The following is a 20,385-nucleotide window of genomic DNA, read 5'->3' as shown; positions in this document are numbered from 1 at the left end:
GGGCTCCGCTGAGCCCGTGGCTGGGGCCGCGGCTGTGGGAAGGTCCCGACGGGGGCGGCTGAAGGGAATCATCCTGCCCGGGTCAGCCCTGAAAAGGGCCTCGGCTAAAGGCGCGGGATAGCAGAGGGGCGGTGGGGAGCGGTGGGGAGCGGTGAGCGGGGGAACGAGCAAGAGAAGCCCATGGTCGCCCGCGATCTCTCCCCGCCTCACGGCCGCCCTCAGGCTCCCGCGCGCATGCGCGGACACCGCCCGCTCCGCCGAGCGCGCAGCGGGAGCTGTGGCGGCAGCGCTGGGACAGCCTGGCCCGGCACCCCCGGCCCGGCTCCGGAGCCTCGCCCGGGCGGCGGCGGTGAGTGCGGTCTGTCCGCGGGGTGTCCGCGGAAGGGAAGGGGCTGCCCGGCGAGGGGAGCGGGCGGGGCGGTGCCCGACGGGTGCGTCCGGGAAGGGAGTCCCCTGTGGGGGCTGCGCGGGGAGACCCTCGGAGGGGAGCGAGGGTGGAACGTGTGCCGGCGCCTTTCGCCCGGGAACCGCCCGGGAAACTTCTCTCACGGGGTTTGTGCCGTTTCCAGTTAAGCCGGGGAGGAAATGTGTGGACTGTAGCGAACAAAGGAAGAATCCTGCGGAGTTTGTCTTTTGAAAGAGGTAGTGGCTGTCTCCGAGACAGGCAGCTGATACACTTTTCTCCGAAGTTTCAAAAGGCGCCACCACCAAAACAAAGCCACGGCCATCTGAAGTTTTCGTATTCCTGTTAAAACTGTGTGCACTTTGGGCAGGATCACCCACAGACCCCGCCCGTGTTTGGGCTGCCGTGCCCAGGGCAGGGCTTAAGCCGGGAGATGCTGGGGATGGGAATGGGAATGGGTGTTTGGGGAACGAGCCTGACCCTCGACCCGGGGTCCCATGGACCCTCTCCCAGGCCTGGAGCTGGCAAGGGGACAATGTATCCACATCCACTGGAAACAGCAGGGGCAGGGGCAGCCTCGGTGTCATCACAGTTGAAACTGGGATTCAATGTTGCGTTGGTTGAGGGGCGAGAGAGCAGGCGGTGGCCAAGGCTTGTTGGGAACAAAACGGAGACGAACGGGGCCGGTGAAGAACACTAATTTAAGTTTTCATAGATAAGCCCGGGAAGAGAAGAGGGACAGTTATGCAGATGCTGGTGTTCTGGATTAAAATCAAGACCTTAAATTTTTTATTACTATTGGCTGTTGCTGTCACTGAAGTCGTGCTTTTTCTGCAGCCTGGGCTGCTGGTTGCCACTCTCTGTACCATTCTCTCCCCATGCTTGGCACCATTGTTTATGCAGCAATGGGGTGAAGTGGCACAGAGCATTACCCACAGATTCACAGTGACCTTACAAACACTTTCTGATTAACCTAGTTAGTGATCAGTCTGTTTCTCTGCACTACCATAGGAGAGTTTATACTGGCTCAAGGAAACGTGTGATGTGGAGGGAAAGACTTTATTTTTGTCGTACATAAATGAGTAGGTATGTATACAATTTTTTTTTTTTTAATGCATAAGCATAGGCAGAGACAGACCTCTGTAAAGGGGTTGTGCAACTGTGATGTTGAGCATTCTGGCTCTTGTGTTTAACAGAGGGAGTGCCATTGATAAAGCAGTTGTGGGGGAGGTTTACAAGTGCAAGAGGTGACAAGCAGTCTGAGGAGCCTTAGCCAGTGAGTGAGATTGCAAGAGTAGTTCTTGCTGCACCAGGGGAATGAAATTAGAAGCCAGAGAAGAGGGGACAGGGAATTTATGTGTGAGAGTACTGCATGGAAAACAAGAGTGAGATTTTTAGTCATGTGTTCAGCCATCTCATTTCAACTTCTCTTAGGCTAGAAAACTTTATTTCTCAAAACAGATAAGGCTAGAGCCTGGGATTCCTGAGTATCTGTTTTCTTGGAATTAGCAAATAACAAGAAATCCCTTGGTGAAACATCCATTTCTCACACAAGTTCATCCAGAAATTTGTCCAACTAATATATTAGCTCAAAACAGCAAAGCATTGCTGGTTATAGTGCAGGTGTTGAGATTATAACTTGGTGACATCAATTTTCTTTCATTAGAAGTTGGTAGTTACACACAGTCAGAGTAACTATACTAATAGTGTCATCTCCAGAATGACTCAAAAATGGAGACCTGAAGTTCTTAAGTTACCTTTAATTCAGTCTCTTCATACATCTAGATTGAATTACAGTTTTCTGTTAAGTAATAACATATAGTTTATTGCATAAAAAATCCTGTTATACTCAAGGTGTTAAAGAGATGAATTATTTTGGTCTCATCCTCGTTAATTTGGTTGTGTGACATCGAGACATTTTCTGAATGTGACTCAAATCTGCATCAAATTCTGCTTTGATTGTGGAATTGCAAATTTCCCTGTGTCCTCTATTTGTCAAGTATCTCAGTACTTGACAAATTCCCCCCTTAACTGACAAAACTCTTCTAAGACAAGGAAATCATCCTCCCATTCCACATGAAGAATGAAAGACAAAATTATGGAGACCAAATTTGGTCCAGGTAGGATCTGATCTTTTTCAGGGTATTGAGTTCAGTGTCTTGGCTTATATTAAGTATAGAGGTGCAAATAAATTTTAATATCTGGTCTAAGCTTATGCTGCTTTTGCAGATCAAGAACCCAGATTTTGGGAGAGGCATCCCTAAAAAAGATGTATGTAGTTGGTACCCACCTCAAACCAGCATTTTTAGGTAATTTATCTAGAGTCATGAATAAATTCTCTGGCAAAACCAGGATAAAATATACTTCAGGACACTGCTAACTTATTTTAGAGTAGAATATTGTGAACATTTTTGTTTTCTCTGTCATTTTAAACAGCTTTTCCCGGGATTGTCTTGGCCATCGTATTGTTCTGCCTACCTCTGTGACCTCCCTCAATTGTGATAGTGTAACCATTTCCATATTCTTCTGATGAGGCAGATCACAGAATTAATCAGGTTGAAAAAAACCTTATCTGGCTTACTTTTACTCTTACCTGGCTCTTAGAAGCACCTGGATGCACAGGGGACAAGAGAGGTGGTTGGTACCCCTTACCCCAAGTATGAGTACTGGGAAAAACCTAAGCCATTTTACCCTTCCACTTCCATTATTCCAGGAAATTTCTGTGCTTCATTTCTTCCCACTTACTCAGCAAATGACACCAGATTGCCTATAGGCAAGACTTTTAATTTTTTTGGCATATCATGTTAACAGCTTTTGCTTTCAGTTTCTCAACTCAATCCTGAAACTTTGCTGCTGGTTTTCATCCTTCTCCTTCATGAATTCCCATCAGCTGTGTTTCCAGGATGCTGCCTTTCTCTGGCTGGTGTTTCTTTAATGGTTGATTTGCTTCAGCCTCCAAAGACAATCTGATTTCTTCCCCCACCCTTGCTTCCTTTCCTCTTCCACATTATAAACAAAAGCACTTGCATTATGCAGTAGAGAACCTTACAGAGCTGGCAGGGGAGTGGACTGAATGACCTCATGTCTGGCCTCTGTTCTCCTGCCAGCTATTTTTGAGTTCAGATGTTGGTAACTATTTGACCTTTTAAAATCTAATCTGACAATACCCAGCCCTTTCCTTGTTTACTTTTGTTTGATTTACTGATTCTTGTTAAACAAAATTTGATGTGCATTTGTGAGGTGTGAAATGCACTTAACCCATTCTTTCCTTGCCAGCATTTTTGATGGTACTGATTATCAAGTAATCTGTGTTTTAATCAAGGTTGCTGAATACCATTATTAAAACAGCTACATTTCAATATGAAGTCTGTCTTCATACTGGAAATTAAAGAAATTGCATCCTAAACACCTAAAATCACACCATGGATTTTGGCTTGCTTAGGAAACATATTTGTTGAGAGATGTTTTATATGTATTTCAGGCTATTGCTTATATTTACTGTTAGATAATCATTATGTAAAATGTCTTTAATTTTGGATAAAAATTAGGCATCTGTTCAGAAATAAATATGTAAAATCAGACAAGAAATATATTTGCACAGCCTAACATACTGGAGCTAGCATCAAAGGCTGAGATTCCTGGACAGTATAGCAGCACAAGTGCTGCCTGTTTTCAAACCAACAATGCTGCTTTGTGTAAATATTATTTTGAAACTAAGTGTCTTGACATGGGGGAGAGATAGATTACTGTGCAATTGCATCTTGAAAGATCTCTGAGGTTCCTTACCTTTAACACATTGCACTGTGTTGTGTACCTGCTCAGTGGAGTGTTTCATTTAAAGCATTGAATTGGCCTTCTCATGTCACTTTTGAAATGACTTTTGAAAATTGTCATCTCCTTTTCTAAGGTAACACACTCAACATATTTCCAGTTTTTCATTTAGTAGTCAGTCTGTACCAATATGATTACTCCCAAGAGTGGTCAAATTAAGTGATACTAAAATCCAGAGAGACCATGTGAAGTGTAGGATTGGAGTAGTTTATTGTAGATTAAGCTTCTTAATCCTGGTGAAGTACTCATTTTATTGCCTGAAACTGCAGAACATTTATATTTTCCAGAACTGTAGGGTAGGTGAGATTTTTCTATTTGTTTGTTTACACCAAGATGTTATACCCTTTTGTTGTAATTCTGGATGTTCCTGTTTTGCTGAGCTCTTTGTGTTCCTGTAGTGTAACAATGGATGCCACGGACCAGTTTCAAGACTCACTTTACAGCAATTCCTCATTAAAATCCCTATCGCTAAATTAACTGTTTCACTTGACTGCCTAAACTGCAATACTTATAGTAATTAGCTGTATTTCTAAATGTTTCCTACTTGGCATTAGAGAATGACTCAAAGTGTGAATTTGTTTGCTCACTGGTGCAAAGCAGTTTATGGAATTCTACCAGGAAAATTCATGAATGGTTGATTCATCAGACAGGTGAAACTTTAGCACCTGGCTGGACCCCCAGGTTTATCAGTGAGCTGTTCACTGACCTTGTGTATTCTTCAACTTTTATTTGCAGACTTTTACTCTTGGAACTATTTGCTCAATAAACCTGGGGGGAGAAGCAACTTTCTGTTTTAACTTTCAGTCTCCTGTTCATTCTCACGGCCACGGGGAAGGACTAATAAGGTTTCAGCAGCAGGATTATCAGCTAAACCTCTTGCTGCTCTTCCTATAGATTTCTCCCATGGCAGCTGAAGTTAACACAGTCCATGACATTCCATTGCAATACTGCTGAGCAGCTCTGAGCATCAGAAATGCAATGGACTCACTGTGCTACTTTCTGTTTGTTACTGTTGGTTGTCAGAGCTGTGGACAGCAGCAAAATAAAGGCATGGCACACAGTGTGTGGCTGGGTAAGCAGCTTAACTGATCTAAGCTTCTCCTGCTGCCTGAAAACAGGAGTTCTTCCTTTTCCACTCCATCCTTGCCAGGTTTTGTGTTTTGACTGCTTCCCTTGTGCTGGCACTAGCACTCTTAGTGCTCTGCAGTCGACTGAACCAGGGAGCTGATTTGTTTTATTGCAAAACAAGCATCCTGACACACATGCACACAAAAAGCTTTTCCACTGGGTGCTGCCAGCCAGAACTTGTACTGACTTGGTGGAGGGAATCTGTGTGTGTGGGACCACCTTCTCAGACAGAGCTTTAGCTGGGATTGATATGAGTGCTGACTCAAGAACCATCAGAGAAGCAGCAGGGTATCAGTGTCTTCCTCTGCTGACATCTTTGAAGAACAGCAGCAAACTTCTCAAGAAGGAAGGTACAAGGAAATCCCACAAAAAGACCAAGAACCCAGTGAACAGACCCTGGGGTCAATCTCAGAAAGAGAGAAGAAAGGTGAACAAACTCTTCTTTCATGGAAGGACCATTTAGGGTGAACTGTAAAGAAGTGCCCAACTACAAGTGCCAAAAGCTCATCTGTAGTTGTCTCAGATGGAAGTATCAAAGCACTTTCACTGTGGCCGTTTTTAGGAACCCTTGGCAAAAGTTTGGTCAAAGTTTTCATCTCAGTGTAAGAAAGAAATTTTTTACACTGAGATCAGTCATTCACTGGAACAACCTGCCCAGGAACATGGTGAAGTCCCAATCACTGGAGGTTTCTAGGGTGCAGTGGACAGAGATGGTAGATAACCTCAACAGGGCTCCCTTTCCACAGAACATTGGACCAGACAAATCTTTTGAGCTTCCTTCCAACCTGGGCTGCATTGTGATTCTATGAAATTTTGTGTGAGTGAAGTGATCTACACCAGAAACACAAAAGGTGGAGATGCACAAGCTGACAGGCAGCATGTCTAGGATTTCTCCAATGACTTCTTCAGTGAACACACAAATGAATGAGTTACCAAATCTAAAAAAATAGCAGTGATGTATTTCTTCTTATTAGAAGACTCCACCACGTTTTCCATGTGGAGAGTTTCCATGTGTTCAGCTTTGTGGAGGTGTGGGGGAACACTCTTTAAATCTTCCAAGAATAAAATGTTAGACATGTTAGATTCTGTAGAGAATCTTTCAGTTGTGAATAAAGTTTTCAAGAGCTAACTTTATTTTCATTCTGTGTATGCTTTTGACACAATTAAGATAAATTATGTCTTCAAATACAGTTGATTGCACACACACAAATTTGACACATTAATTTGGCATATTAGTGTTAGGAACTTTAATATGTGTAAAATTTTTTTACCCCAAGTCTTTTAAAACAGATTTCTATAGTGAACATCCTCTGCATTGTTTTTGTTACATATTTTTTTGTGCTTTACTCAGGCAGAATGGATATTGTACTGAATCACTTCATAAGGAGTAGAAGAGTAACAGTAGAATTATTGTTTTAGTTTTGGGAGCTGCACTTGTGTTTTCACAGTGCTGAAAAGTGTGGAAAACTCTCTATAAGTATAACCTGATACTGGTAGTTCTGTGGCTGCTGGAACTGATGCAGCTTTGTTTTGTATGGATTTATGCTGTGTGATTGATCAGCTCTGACTTAGATCTTTACTGGGACATTTATTTCTTCATAAATGACAGTTTGAATTAGATGTTAGGTCATCTTCCAGTCTTCTCGTGAGCTATGATGTTCAGAATACCTCCATCCTCTAGACCATTGTGCTTTCTTTAGGAAAACTTCCATGAATTTAAGGTTTTCTGCTATTCTGTAGTAGTTGATTGGAAAGGGCCAATGAGTAAAGTTGTTGGACTAGAGGACAACACAAAGCCCTTATTACTGAATGCAAACAATCATGAAATAGAAAAACTGTGTTAACATCCTTTGAAAAGAAATGCTGTTGATGTTTTCAATTTTTGCATTTTTAATGCAAAACACCCATTTAAAATAAAAATTCATCCTTGACTTCAGTCTTACGAAACTAAATGTAATCTGTGTTTTAGAGGCTGCAAGGTAGCTAAGGAGGGATGCAAAACTAGCTCTCTGAGTGGTTAGCTTTGGTGGCAGATAAAGTCTGGAAAGTTCACATTTCCTTTCTGCTGCTGTTCTAGAGAGGAAGGGGCAGAGGAGGAGAGGGAGGTTGGTGGGAGAGAGGCAAATCTCTGGTGCAGAGCACAGAACTGCATCAGCCCACATCAGAGGGCTGATCCTCAGTAAGGAGTGGGTATCTGTGGCAGGAAAGAGGTAAAATTCCTTGACTCCTGTTCAAGGCTGAAGCCAAAACACCATATGCTTGAGCTGGAGTATTTTGTGTGTAGGTTTGTTCCAATCCTACTCAGAAAAAATGAAGTGCAATGTGTGTATAATGTGTGTATCTTAATGTATTTGGAAATTCAGGTAAAGTTGATGTGAGGGATAATGGGTGTGGGTGTTGAGAGAGGGAAATAATAGTATTTAAAACATTTTTTCCATGTTTTGTAGGGCTGTTTACCCTTCTGCTTTACTGCAGCTGTTCTTTGGATTCTAGTGCTGTACAACTTTAGTGCACTCTCTTTATGCAATTTGCCAGTGTGACAGAAAATTTAATAAAATCTGTAAAGGAATTGTGCCTCATTATCTTTTCCCTAGTTACCATATAATTCAATAAGATGAAAAATGTGTTTATGACTCTTTCATAACTTCTATGCAATTTGATTTTTGGTTGACTGGAAAATCCCATTAAAACATGCTCTGAAATGTAGTCATATATGCATTGCTTCAGGGGAGGACAGGCAGGGTGGAAATTTATATTAAAGCGTGCTGACGGTGCATAAATACGTGGAAGAGAAGGCTTTGTCTGCACATTTCTCTAGTTTAGTTTAGCACTTCACAAAGAAATTTACACTTTGTTGGTTTTGGGTTAATTTTTCTCAAATAGATGAGGAGTTAGACGTTGGCCCACCAAACAACTGCTAAATGCAGTATCCAGACCAGAATATTTGCCTCATCGCAGAAAAGCCAAAGAAACGTTATGAAGAAGTGAGCTTATGTTTGCTATGAAATTATTGTATACAAAACAAAGATGCCAATGTGAAATTATCCAGGTTTCTTTTCACAACAAAAATGCACCTTCTGAGAGCTAGAATATTTCTGGGATTTTTTAATAGATACTTGAAAAATACTGGTAGTTTAGTGGGAAACTGATTTTCAAAAGTAGCTATTGCTCCTTGCCTTTCACAGTATTGTAATAATTTCAAGAAAAACTTCAGTGAATTAAGGATAATCTTTTTCAAATGTATGGAATTGTCAGGTCTCTCTGTGAAAAGAGCAGATTTGAGTATTGGATACAGTTTGATAGAGTTGGAGGCTGAATTTTGTGCAGCCAGTTTGTGTTATTTGAAAATCTGTAAAAGGTATTATTTGTGACACTAAAGTAATGGGTTTACTTTATAAGCTGTGTTGGAGAAGAAAGCATCTAAAAGAGTTTCAGAGCAGGATGAATGTTACATTGTTAGCTTTGATCTTGTGACCTTCTGTCAGTGGACAAACACTGTATCTACAATGAAATTACATTTTTGGATGAACTGTGCTCAGATACTGTTACTTGGCCCTTTTCTCTCATGCCTGGAGAGATACAATCTGAAGTAAAGGTAGCATTCTTTTTCCTTTTTCAGTTTTTGTTTCTCTCCTACCTAACCCATGAGTGCTTTTAAAAGGTAGAAGACACTGTTATAATCTACTTTCTGCTTATTCTGAAAGTTTTTATGCATTGATTTGGGAGACTCAGAGCCAATGAAAAAAGGAGAGTGTAGATAGTAAGTAGGATCTATTCAAGAGACCATTTACCATCTGTCAGCTCAGTTTCTGGTTATGTGGTGGTGTTATGTGCTGATAGATACTGCCCTGGTCCTAATCCAGTTTAAACCACTTTGGAGAGGAACTGGATGTGGTTGTTGGGCACTGAACTGCTTCCCTGCTTTCACAGCCAGGTAGTTACTGACAAAAGTTTACAATTAGATCAACTCAGTGTCTGCCTTCTCTGAACTGAGTGCTTTGTTATACAGTGGTTATTTAAACACAAAGGATATTTCCTTTTTTTTTTTTTCCTTCTTTCCATATAAATAGTAATATGTAATTTTTAATCCCTACACAATCCAGTATTCAACTGAAGCTGAGAGCTGCTGACTGTTCCTCGGTTTGTTGTCTGCAAAGCATCAGGAGACGGTCTGAACTACAAAATGAAAGTTGGCTTGATCATAACTTACAAAACAGATGCAAACATTTCATTTGTATGAAAACAGGAACAAAATAGGGGAAGAAAATTAAATGAATGCACATTCAGAGCATCCAGTTTAGGGAGGCTGTGAGTGAAAACATACTATAAAGGAAACATTCTGCAGCAATTCTGATACAGGTCATGTGGGGTTTTTTTTCTTGAAAAGCACTAGCAGGTCCATTGATTGTTTTATCTTTCTATAAATTTAAAAATACTTGATAGTTATTCAATAAGCAGCTCTCACCTTACTAGTATAATGTAAGATTTTGTCAATATGTTATTTAACACTTCAACCACCTTTAAATGCATGCAAAAGGATCATGCAGTTTCTCTGGCTTCTTGTGTATTGACTTGGTGTGTTACTTTATGGTTTTAGAAACTGGTAACATTTTGGAGAAGAACTTACTGTCAATACTGATAACGGTGATCATAAAGTGGATGTTAATTTTGTAATCTGTAATTGCAAGTTTCCAGTCTTTGGATGTGTGAGGGGAGAATGTGCTTTTTTTGTTTGTGGAGGTTTTTTTGGGGAAGTGAGGAGTGTCCAGGTTTTCTCCTAGTTCCTGGATTAGTTATCTATGTGTGTGTCCTTTTCTGGTGTTTCTGAGCAACCACTCTGGTATTTCAGGTTTTTGGCCTTAGATTGGTCCCTGTGGTATCCCGTGCATTAGCAGTATTTAATTTCCACAGTAAGAACATAATATTTGAATTCAAGAGACAAGCACATAGACTGAGATTCAGAAATATTATTCACTGTGGTAAAGTTTTTTGTCTTCGAAAAGTTTTTTTGTTTGGTTTGAGTTTTTGCTCAAGGTAGAGCTTCATGTTATCTTTGTTTTTGTCAACGTGTTTGTCAAATAATTTTGTAGCTTTATGGGAAGTTTTGCCAGACATTCACTATCATCCCATAGCAACCCTTGGCTTTTCCTGTGCAGTCATTTACACAGAGTTTCCTTCCTCATAGCTTCTTACTGTTTTGAGTGCAGTCATACAGTACACATTGGATGTATCTCCAGTAGCATTTTGGTTCAGATTAGGAGTGTGTTTGGAAAGCAAATCTCCCAATTGTCACCACTTACTGTGCTTTGGTTTGTGCTGCAGAATCATTTCAAAGCACTGAGACTAAATTATTTTTGGATGAAGGTAAACCAGAAGATATTCTTCAAGAGCACACCCGCTGCAGTCCCACTGCCACAGGGTGCTCAGCTCATGGAATGAAATTGTAGCTACCCCAAAGTAAGATTCTCGACCTGTGTTGGGTAAATAGTGTCCTCAGCACCAATTGTTTTGTTCTTCAGGTGCACTGGTATTGCTCTGCATTCCTAGGTAATGTGACTACAGTCATGAATAGAGATAATTATTATGCACTTAGAGGTAATTGTTCTCGGCCACTGTAATTGCTTCAGATAAAGAGTCCAGCTATTCAAGCCTAGGTTAGAATAGACGATATCCAAGTGTCTGACAACCTGAGTTTTATTTGGAACCTGAGACTTAAACAGTAATTAGGTCAGGGAGCACCAGGGATATAATGAAGCTGTTTTCCTCTTTCTGTTGCCTTTTGACCTTTCCTGCTTTATTAATCTGATTTCTCCTTCGTTCTCTAACATGCTTATTCTTATTAGCCAGCCACTGGCCCAAATTACCACAATATTCTGACACCTCGTATGTGCTGCCAGCAGCTCCTTCCCTCTTCTCATCTCCTCAGATTATTTGAGTTCCCACCTAGCAAAGGGCTGTGCAGGCTGTGACTGGTCCTGAACATGGTGTTATGATTCCTGACTACCTACTTTCTGCTGGCAAAATGGGTAATGATTTACAGCCACCAAAGGTGCCATGTTTCCTGAAATACTGCCACAATTGGTAAAGCCATCTTTACCTCAGTGGCAACATTAATGGGTTTTCTTTGTTCTTCTTGGTCATTGATTTTCATGGAAAACTTTTGGGAGCACAGAAAAAGATCTCAGTGTCAGATTTGGTTAAAAGGTATTGGGATAGGAGCAGAATGTAGAATAGGTGAGTAACATTAGTTTTGTGTCCAAACAAAATCAGGATAAAAACACATCCTGCTGCAGAAGCTTTATTTAATTGTTCACCATTCTCACTTGAAAAAGAAGGAGAAGAATTAGTTATATCAACACTTCAGTGTTAAATACTCAGGTTAAATACTCAAAATTTGAATTCCTGAAGCACAGGAGATTGTCTAACCTAAAGCAATGTCTTCCAGCAGTAACTTACAGAAGAGAGAGGTACCTGAAGCTCTGCTCTGTGGGCTGCTCAGAAAGGCCTGGTCTCTTGAGGATTTGTGGAGTTCTAGTTTCCAAACAGATAGTTATGCAAGTGTTAAATTCTGCCTCCCAGGAACTGCTCCAGGTGGTCCCCAGGAGTTTAAAACAATGCAACCTCCCAAAATTCTTCCTCACTGAAGAGAAAATTTCGTTACTTCTCCTGCCTGATGTCCTGGTTGCCAAAATGTGTGTATCAGGAAAATGTTCTTGTCTGGTTTTGAAAGGTGGGGGAAGGGAGAGATGTCTCAACTTACAGTGATTCCCTCTTTGAACCGGAGGAGCCTGGAAATATCCAGAGAATAACCAGCCAGAATATTGATGTAACTTTAACAGGAAAAAAAACCCACAAGTGCAGAAGGGGTGAAGTTGGGGCAGAAGCTTAGCCTTCAGTCTCTGCCAGCTGAAGTCCTGGCCAGCTGCAGTTGTGAAGAGCCACCTTCTCTCTGCTCTCAGGGCGGTGTTGGAGAGCTGTGCTCAGCCTGCTTGCTCTGTGAGTAATGATGGGTTTCACTGGGTTAAAGATGCAATGGCACTCTGCTAAGTACAGGTTTCTCTTAGTCACCTGCTCTGTGGGTTTGGGTCCTTATGTCATCAGAATTAATGATGACGTTTTATAATGCTGTGATCAGATAGCATCTATAAAGCAGAGGGGTTTTTTTCATTTCTCTGTTTTACTCTTATCCTTGTCCTGTGTAGTCTGAGGTGGGACAAATCTTTTGCATCCTTGTCTGACAGAGTAGTTTCCAAAATGTTCCATCCCTCTTTATTCCCACCAAATTCCCTGAAAAACCGTGCTGTTAAGAGCAACTTAATAAATACAAGGTTCTTCTATATCCTATATCCTATTCTGGTCAGAGAAAAATAAATCTATTTCTTCAGCATTTGAATCCATGTAAATTATTTGTTACACTTTTCCTGGGAAGCAAGTTCCTGTGAAACAGATGATAATAAGTAAAATTTTAGTCTTCTGTAACGTTTTTTTCCAAGGATATAAAAGATGTATGTGGTGGGACTGGTATTTTTAGGTAGGCACATAATGCGTTTTGTATAAATGGCAGTCAGATAATTAAATAACTACACAGGAAGACAGATTGATAATCTTTTAATATTTCTTCTAAACAGACCTCCCACAGGAGTGTTTCAGGTTTTGCATTGCGCCTGGTTTGGGGCTGAGGGCTAGAAAAGGGGTGTTTATTTTTAGACAGAACATCTACTAATGTTTTAGTTAAGTGTCCCTTGAATGGACCTGCTTTCATAAAAAGCTCAAGAAAAATTTAGATATTTATAACTTTAAGAAATTATATAGCTCTATGTGGCATCTGGTTATAAATTGTGTCCCAGTGTTTTCATTAATTGTACAGATTACAAGACTAAAATTAGCACTTGAATGTTGTGTTAAGAATTCTGTTGCAGAATGAAAAAAAACACTTCCCTCTTCCCTACCTGGATGCTGTCAGGCTCATCCCTCCCCAGCTGTGAGAGGAGCATGGTGGCCTTGCAGTGTTTTAAGTCCCTGTTAATGCAGCAGGTGAGAAAGTAAGTGAGGGACAATACCACTGCTGCTTTACATTAGCCTTATTTTCCCTTCTCTTTCTAATCCCTTCCCTTAAAGACTTGCTTTGTTCTTGATGTTCTGTATCCTTAGAACACGTGACAGTGAGTGAGAACAGTGCAGGCAGTTTTGTGTGCCCTCAGTCAGATCCTCTGTCCTGTAATGGTACATGCTGCACACGAGTTTCCATTAGTCAGGAAATGTACCCAGAAGAGGTGTGTGCTGCCAACTGAAGATGGTGATCTTAATAAATGCAACAAAATCTTGCAGGAATATTGTCTTAAGCCAACAACTTTTAATGCTGAAATTAGTTACCTTTAGAATTTAAGGGATACACTGCACTGTTAGAATAGGATTACCAGCTTTGGAAAAGTGTACACAAATATTCTATGCTTTATGCTTATAGATAGTGCAGGCAAGGTTTGGGCACTTTCAGGATTGAGGAAAAGAAAATTTAGGTTAGTTGTGAAAAGAAATGTACGTCTTGGTTTGTTACTTCAATATTAGGTCCTTGAGTTTTCATGCAAAATATTTGCCCTTGGTAAGAGACTGCACCCCTTTGGTGGTGAGCAGGGTGCTGCTGGTAAATAGCACAGGCCTTGTTGCTGTGTCTCCTTGGCTGTCTCACACACTTTGGAACTTGTGTTCTCATTGAGTCATTATAATTCCTACCAGGAGTGGATGGTTCATTGTTTTCTTGTCATGTTTTTTAACCATTCTACTGACAGCCAGGAAGGCAGTGAGGAAAGATCACGTGTTGGTTTGGGTAAGTCAGCTGCCACTGAACTCAGAGCTTGACACTCAGCGTGGCTGTAGAGCTGCCCATGCTGTCCACCCTGTTGTCACTTTTTCCACAAGCAAATTTAAGGTGATATGTAACCTTGTGGAGGGAATAATATATAGAAGAGGAATTCCTGAAACAATAAACATTGGTGTTACTAGTAAGATACTATTGGAGGTGGGGGGTGGTGGTGAAGAGTGTGTGTTCTTGTGTATGTATATGAAAAAGATTGCTCTGTATACATAGGCTTCAGTAAGGTTTGTGAAGACTTAAAAGCAGAAAACTAAATAAAGAGCTGGGTAGAGGAATAAATGAGTCAGTAGCAAGTCAAGATGTTCCTGTGGTGTGGTCAGCCCTCTTCAGCTTTATTAGCTGGTTTATGACGGTAAAAAAGATTTTTGTACTTGTCCATGTTCTATCCTTTCTTCCAAGCAACCTTTGAACTATTTAGTCAGTTTGAACCAAGCCAGTCAGAGAAGAGGACTAAAATATAATTAAACTCCTTCCCTTTAGGGGAAGGGACAGTTAAGTAGAGGGTGAAGGCACAAGTGGTTCCTCTGCAGTGGGAGAGTTTGTTCTGTGAGTGAAATGTCTGTGTAGTGGCAGGGCAGCCATTGCCCCTGTCCTTAATCAGCCTCTTGCCCAGTAGGTTTTTGGATGTCATAGGAGGAAGCTATGATTTGTGGGAGCTTGGAAATGAAGGTTGAGGAGATATAGAGAGGAAAGTCAGGGGAACATAGAAAAGACACACATTTGGTGGGAAATGGACATGATTAGTTCCAGGGAGCTCTAAATACTTGTAATTCCTGTAAGAATTTAATGTAGATTTATGAAGGGCAGTTTCTGTACTACAGCCACTGATTGGAAAGCTGTATTTGAGATTTCTTAGAAAAGGACATACTGTTTCCTTCTGTAATGAAGGAGGTAAAGAAAAATGTAATTTGTGTTTTGCAGCCACTTCAGGAAATCTTTATTTTGTCACCAACTCCTAATATACCTACCTTTGAAGAAATTAAAATGTGTTTTTCCTTCTGTGTTTTCTTTTTTTTTTCTTTTCCTCCTCCACATGTTTTTCCCAGTTTCCCAGCCTATATCAGTTTTCTGATGTTCATTCCCAGAGCTTATGACTTACCAAGTACCTCGTGCAAGGTTCCAAGGCAGAGGCAGTGTCCTGCTGTGTTCCTGGTGGAAAACATCCTGTAGCAGGGGAGAGGCATGTAAATTCCTCTTCTTTCCACCACAGTTCCAAGTAGGCAGAGCCATCAGAGCCATCTAGTAGTGACTCGTGGATGGGGATGTGTATGTTCTGCCTTTTGCTTTTTTAATGTTTTTGAAATCCACACCCAAGTTATTTGTTAAGGGGGTGAAATATTAAAGACTAACTGAAATTTATTGCAGAAAAATGACTCCATTAGAGAGGGGGAAAGCCTGGCAAGGTGTGTTTAATGCACAGCATTACTGCCACTTAACAGAGCAAGGGAGCACTCATGGCCCTGCCTCTTCTGTTGCTGTATGTTTTATCTGATGTTTGCAAAAGCAGCCATCTGAAACTGCTGGGTAATAACTGGCAAAAAAAAATAATGATGTAACAGGTGAAGAGAATAGTTACACCACTAGCCAGTTCTTTTGTGACCTGTTTATAAGTTTGGCAATTTCTTCATCACAGGTATTTGGGTTGTAACAATGTGACTGCCCAGAAAATGATGCTAATTTTAATTTTATTCAAGAAGCAATTGGCAACTGTGGTTTGTCTTAGCACGGAGGAGTCTGGCAAGAAAAATTCAGTGTATTAAAAGAGGTCTTATATATATTCTGAAAAAAAATTTTAAGTCCTCTGCTTCTGTTAGCCTGCAATACTTAGTGATGACAAGCTAAACACTGTGGTGGTGAGATTTCAGAATGCTTTAATGTTTGCTGTTTATCCACATTTATTTGCCTTTACAGAGATTTGATGAACTTGCTTTAAAATCAGTTTACTCCTTCATCCTATGAGTCTTGTAGTCCCAATCCTACAGTTTTGTTTAGCAGGCTGGGATGTCTTTACAGAGCTCCACTCACCTCAGCAGTCCTTACAAATACTGTTTACAAAGTCTGCTCTTGCCTGATGAATTATGGTGTTGGACGGGCCATGCTGGAAACATTAACTTTCCCTCTTTTTTTTACAACAGCCATGGCCAACCCTTTTTACAGAGAGGTTTGCTTATGAGGGTTTGGATTTATGAAAAGTGAGGGCATCAGTATGGTACATGTTGATGTGTAACCTGTCCTCTGAATTTAGGAGTAGGTAATTTATTAATTAAAAAAAAAAAAAAAAAAACACCTTTAACCTTGTGATATTCTACTAACTTGGTTAGGCAGTTGTACCTTTCTTGTACTTTCATGAAAGCTTTTGTTTTCTCAATTCTTCCCATACTAATAAAGACTCCAAGACACAGAAAACAGTCCCTCAAACTACTCTTGCTGCCTTCAGATGCAGTTCTTGTTGGCTCTCTGCCTGGTGGGTGCAGTGAGCTTCAGGCACTTTAACTGAGAGCATCTCTTGTCTGTTCTCTTTCCAAGATGAGATCCAAAGTGCATGTAAGTTCTTGTAGGGCTGGTTGGGAGCCTCTCATGTATTGCAAGTTCCTTTGCCAAATTGCAGGCCTTGTTCTGCCCTTGCACTTTATGCAGGCATCCTGTTTTAATCAGTAGCTGACTCTGAATGTATTTACATGTGTGTTCTGATTTCAAAAAATCTGATCCATGGACTCAATGTGTTGACTTGATCTCTGCAGAGTAAATTTAAGTCTTAGCTAAGGTATAAGTAATTACGGTGGAGAATGTAATACCTTTCAAGTTCAATTAGGCAAAACAGGCTGCATTACATTTTAAATGATACACACCCTTTATTTCATATTAACATTTTTGTATATTCTGAATGTTAAAAGCCTTGAAAAAGGTTAAAGCATTCACCAGCTCACAAGAGTTAACTTTTTTTTGATAGTATACCTATATTACTGAAATTAGTTTGCCTGCAGTAGTGGTACATCTCAAAAGAGGGGTTAATCTTGATATATTTGTAACAGTATTAGGGAATCAAGGGAAACTTTTCCAAGTTCATCATAATTCATAAACTCAACAGAATGTTTCCTCTTTTGTTTACAGACTTGATACTGCAAGTTCCCTGCCTTGACAGCAATCATCATGGATAGTGGTAAGTTTGTTAACTTAGTGATGAGTGTGCATTTTTATTATTCCCTATGAAGTGGGCAGTAACACACCCCAGAACTGTCCTCTCCTCAAAATCCCGGTAACTTTGCACAAAAAATGCCCTCTGGCATTGGACTGGCTTGAATGTTATGTACAATGCAGATCTTTGCCCACACTGATGTGAACTGGAATCCTACGACTGTTCTGACAGAGACCATTTGAAGACCATAATAATCACAGACTTACTTGTGGCCCTTTGAAAGTTGGCTGCAGAATGAAAACAGAGCTCAATTTCCAGCCTTGAGTACTTTACTTTTAACTATTTTTAGTCTTGTCCCAGTACCTCCAAATTTTTAGAGCAGAAGTCACTTTTTCAGCTTAACAAAGAAATGTACAAATCATTTTTCACCCCTCTGCCCTATTCAAACCAAATGGTTTTATTAAGGTGGACTACAGAAAGACTCAAATTTAATAGCAGCAGCTTCAAATTTAAGGTTAAATGTTTATTTTTAGCACGGTGGTTTTAGTGGTGGTTTTAGTCTGCTTAGTTGTTGGGAAGGAGTCAAAAAAAGGAAACCTCAATAATGGTCTTAATAGAGCTGGGTTTGGTGTCCAGAATACCCCAGGCTTTGCTTTGGCCACACTTCTGTGTCCCAGAATATTTTTCCCACGCTCCTGCTCCCTGTTCCTTCTGTCACTAAAGACCTGAAGCCTGTTTTCTTTCCCTGTGACAGCTTCAGCTGGCAGGCTGTGGTGTATTTATCCTCTCGTGTCCTTGCCTGTCTCTGGTTCTGATTGAATTTTACCTTGGTAGAGTATCCATCCTCTGTTAGGATACCATGAAGGTTTTACAGAGAATGTGTAATAGATTGATCTGACTGTATTGCTCTCTTCAGTAATAAAAAGTGAAACCAAGTCTTTGGAATTATTTTTTTGTAGCTTTCTGATGAATAAAAGCTTGGTAAAAGACAAGTATTGCAGTTACAGAGCTCAACAGTGTCTGAAGAAATAATGTATTCAAATGCATTAAAACTGCTAGTAGATATGTATCTTCATCTATATTCTACAAACACTGAGGGACTGAAAGAGACTTTAAATTACTTATTTCTGTGTCTATTTTACATAATGCCAAAATAATAATTTTTATTTTTATCTTGTATTTGCTAGCTAATCTCCTTAAAAAAAAAGTAAAAAAGTATGTTTTATCGTGCTTCATTACTTTATTCTTGCCACATACAAGCCTTCCCTGATTGTGTTCAACTCCACAAGAACAGCTGTAGTGAATTTGGCCACACTGTGGCTTAGCTGAAAATGCAAAGTAGGTTTTTTTTACACACTCCTATCCAACTATAACTGAATATCTACAGGATTATGATCCTGGAATACTAAGAAGTCAAAATGGATTCTTCAGTGTGGTTCCATTCTCTCTTTTTATAGGGTTCATCAGGCAGTGACTGATTCTCATTAAATTCCTGTATTTCAATCAGTATCTTCATCAAAATTGCTTTGATTCATGTGTTCTCATGTTGCCTTGATGAATTTGTATTGATTTCTCAATAGGATTTGAAGACACTAGGAGTGTGCAGAGCATTAAAAATGTCACATCAAAACAAACAAATTATTATACTTTATTTTTTCCAGCCTTGCATTTTCAAAAGCCGTTCCTGATCTGGACTAACCAGAGATCATTAATTATCAGACATCTTCAGAATTAATATGGGATGTAGTTTATTTTCCTCAGTGGGCTTTTTTTTGTCTCTGTGATGTATGCATTTTGTATACTATATTGTGAGAGAAGACAGGCTTTCTGAATGTGAATGCTAAATAAAAAAGTTGGGCATTTAGACAGTCATATATTGACTGTTCTTCAATACTGAATTATCTTAATGTTTGCTGTTCTTTGTCAATGCATTTGAATCAGAAATGTATGTTTAGCTCCTTTTGGAAAACTAAAGTATTCCCTAGAAACTCAGAGCAGTGTGTATCGAATGCAACATTTCTTAACATACCAGCTTTAAAACCTTTATTCTGTTTCTAGATTAGACTGTGTGTGCAGAAAAAAAGATTTTTATCTTGTTTCTGAGGACCAGAATCTTCAAGTCAGGGTACTTTCAGCTGTCTGCATTTTCCTGTATTTCTTTTCCGTCTGCATCCGGTACAAAGCTGTCATAATTTCTCTCATTGCTCTTTTCAGGGATGAATTCCAGCTGTGAAATGAAATTCCCTAGGTTTTATCTGCTGGAGGAAAGGAAACTTGATTTATAGTGCATTAGCTACTCTTCATTGACTCTTCATATGGGCACTCTTAAGAGAGTCTGGCCTGACATTGTTCCCTTCAGGAATGCCCACAAGGAATTGGGAGAAGTAGGTGGAGTACCAGCAGTCCATCCCCAGGCATGGCTGTGTGCTGGCTTCCTCATGTGGACAAGTCCTTCAGCTCACCACCTTTAGGTGATCACTGAGGCATGTGAGGAGAAACCAGCTTCTTCAGGCCTAGAGGGGAGTCAGGAGAATTGTGTGGGAGATGGAAAGAAGCCATCTTTTTTTCTTTCCTTTTAAAGAGATTTATGTTATTTAGTCAGTGAATTTATAGGAGATGCCCATGTGCTCACCTGTGGTGCTGTAGAAAACCAAATTAGTGGGAGGTGCAGTTGTAGGGTTGGCACTGAACCCCTGGCACCATCGTGGATAGTGTCATTTGTGTGGTGCATGTGTGCACATGTATTAAAACTGGAAGTGAGTGCTGTTTTGGAATTTAATCTTCAGTTCTTCATTTAATCCTTTGCAAAAGGAAGATCACTGTCTAATGATTTGTAATCAAGTTGTGGTGGGTTGACCCTGGCTGGACACCAAGTGCCCACCAAACCTTCTGTCACTCTGCTCCTGGTCAGGGGAGAGAAAATACAGTGAAAGGCTCATGGATTAAGATAAGGATGGGGAGAGTTCAGTCACCAGTTACTCTCATGGGCAAAACAGGCTCAACTTGGGGAAATTA

At 40.4% G+C, this 20,385-nt stretch overlaps 1 protein-coding gene across 6 annotated transcripts in view; it reads left to right on the top strand.

Annotated features, from left to right (window-relative positions):
* The first annotated feature begins 257 nt into the window (after positions 1–257).
* PRRG1 (proline rich and Gla domain 1) overlaps positions 258–20,385 on the top strand; it is a 33,724-nt gene continuing 13,596 nt past the window's right edge. The window contains exons 1-4 of one of the 6 annotated variants that reach the window (XM_027637296.1): positions 271–349; positions 1,415–1,489; positions 3,008–3,062; positions 17,346–17,394. In XM_027637296.1, the coding sequence (XP_027493097.1) occupies positions 17,385–17,394 (10 nt within the window). In that variant the 5' untranslated portion in view covers positions 271–349; positions 1,415–1,489; positions 3,008–3,062; positions 17,346–17,384. Of the gene's footprint in view, positions 350–1,414; positions 1,490–3,007; positions 3,063–5,750; positions 5,790–13,376; positions 13,397–16,466; positions 16,486–17,345; positions 17,395–20,385 lie in introns of those variants that run through there. The other 5 variants (XM_027637303.1, XM_027637312.1, XM_027637322.1 and 2 more) reach the window with 5 other exon arrangements.

The sequence above is a fragment of the Corapipo altera genome, unplaced genomic scaffold (assembly GCF_003945725.1).
Source record: "Corapipo altera isolate COAL_440 unplaced genomic scaffold, ASM394572v1 0, whole genome shotgun sequence".
In the NCBI taxonomy this organism is placed as follows: domain Eukaryota; kingdom Metazoa; phylum Chordata; class Aves; order Passeriformes; family Pipridae; genus Corapipo; species Corapipo altera.
Note: the sequence above shows the minus strand (reverse complement) of the source record. Positions and strands in the feature narration are given on the sequence as shown.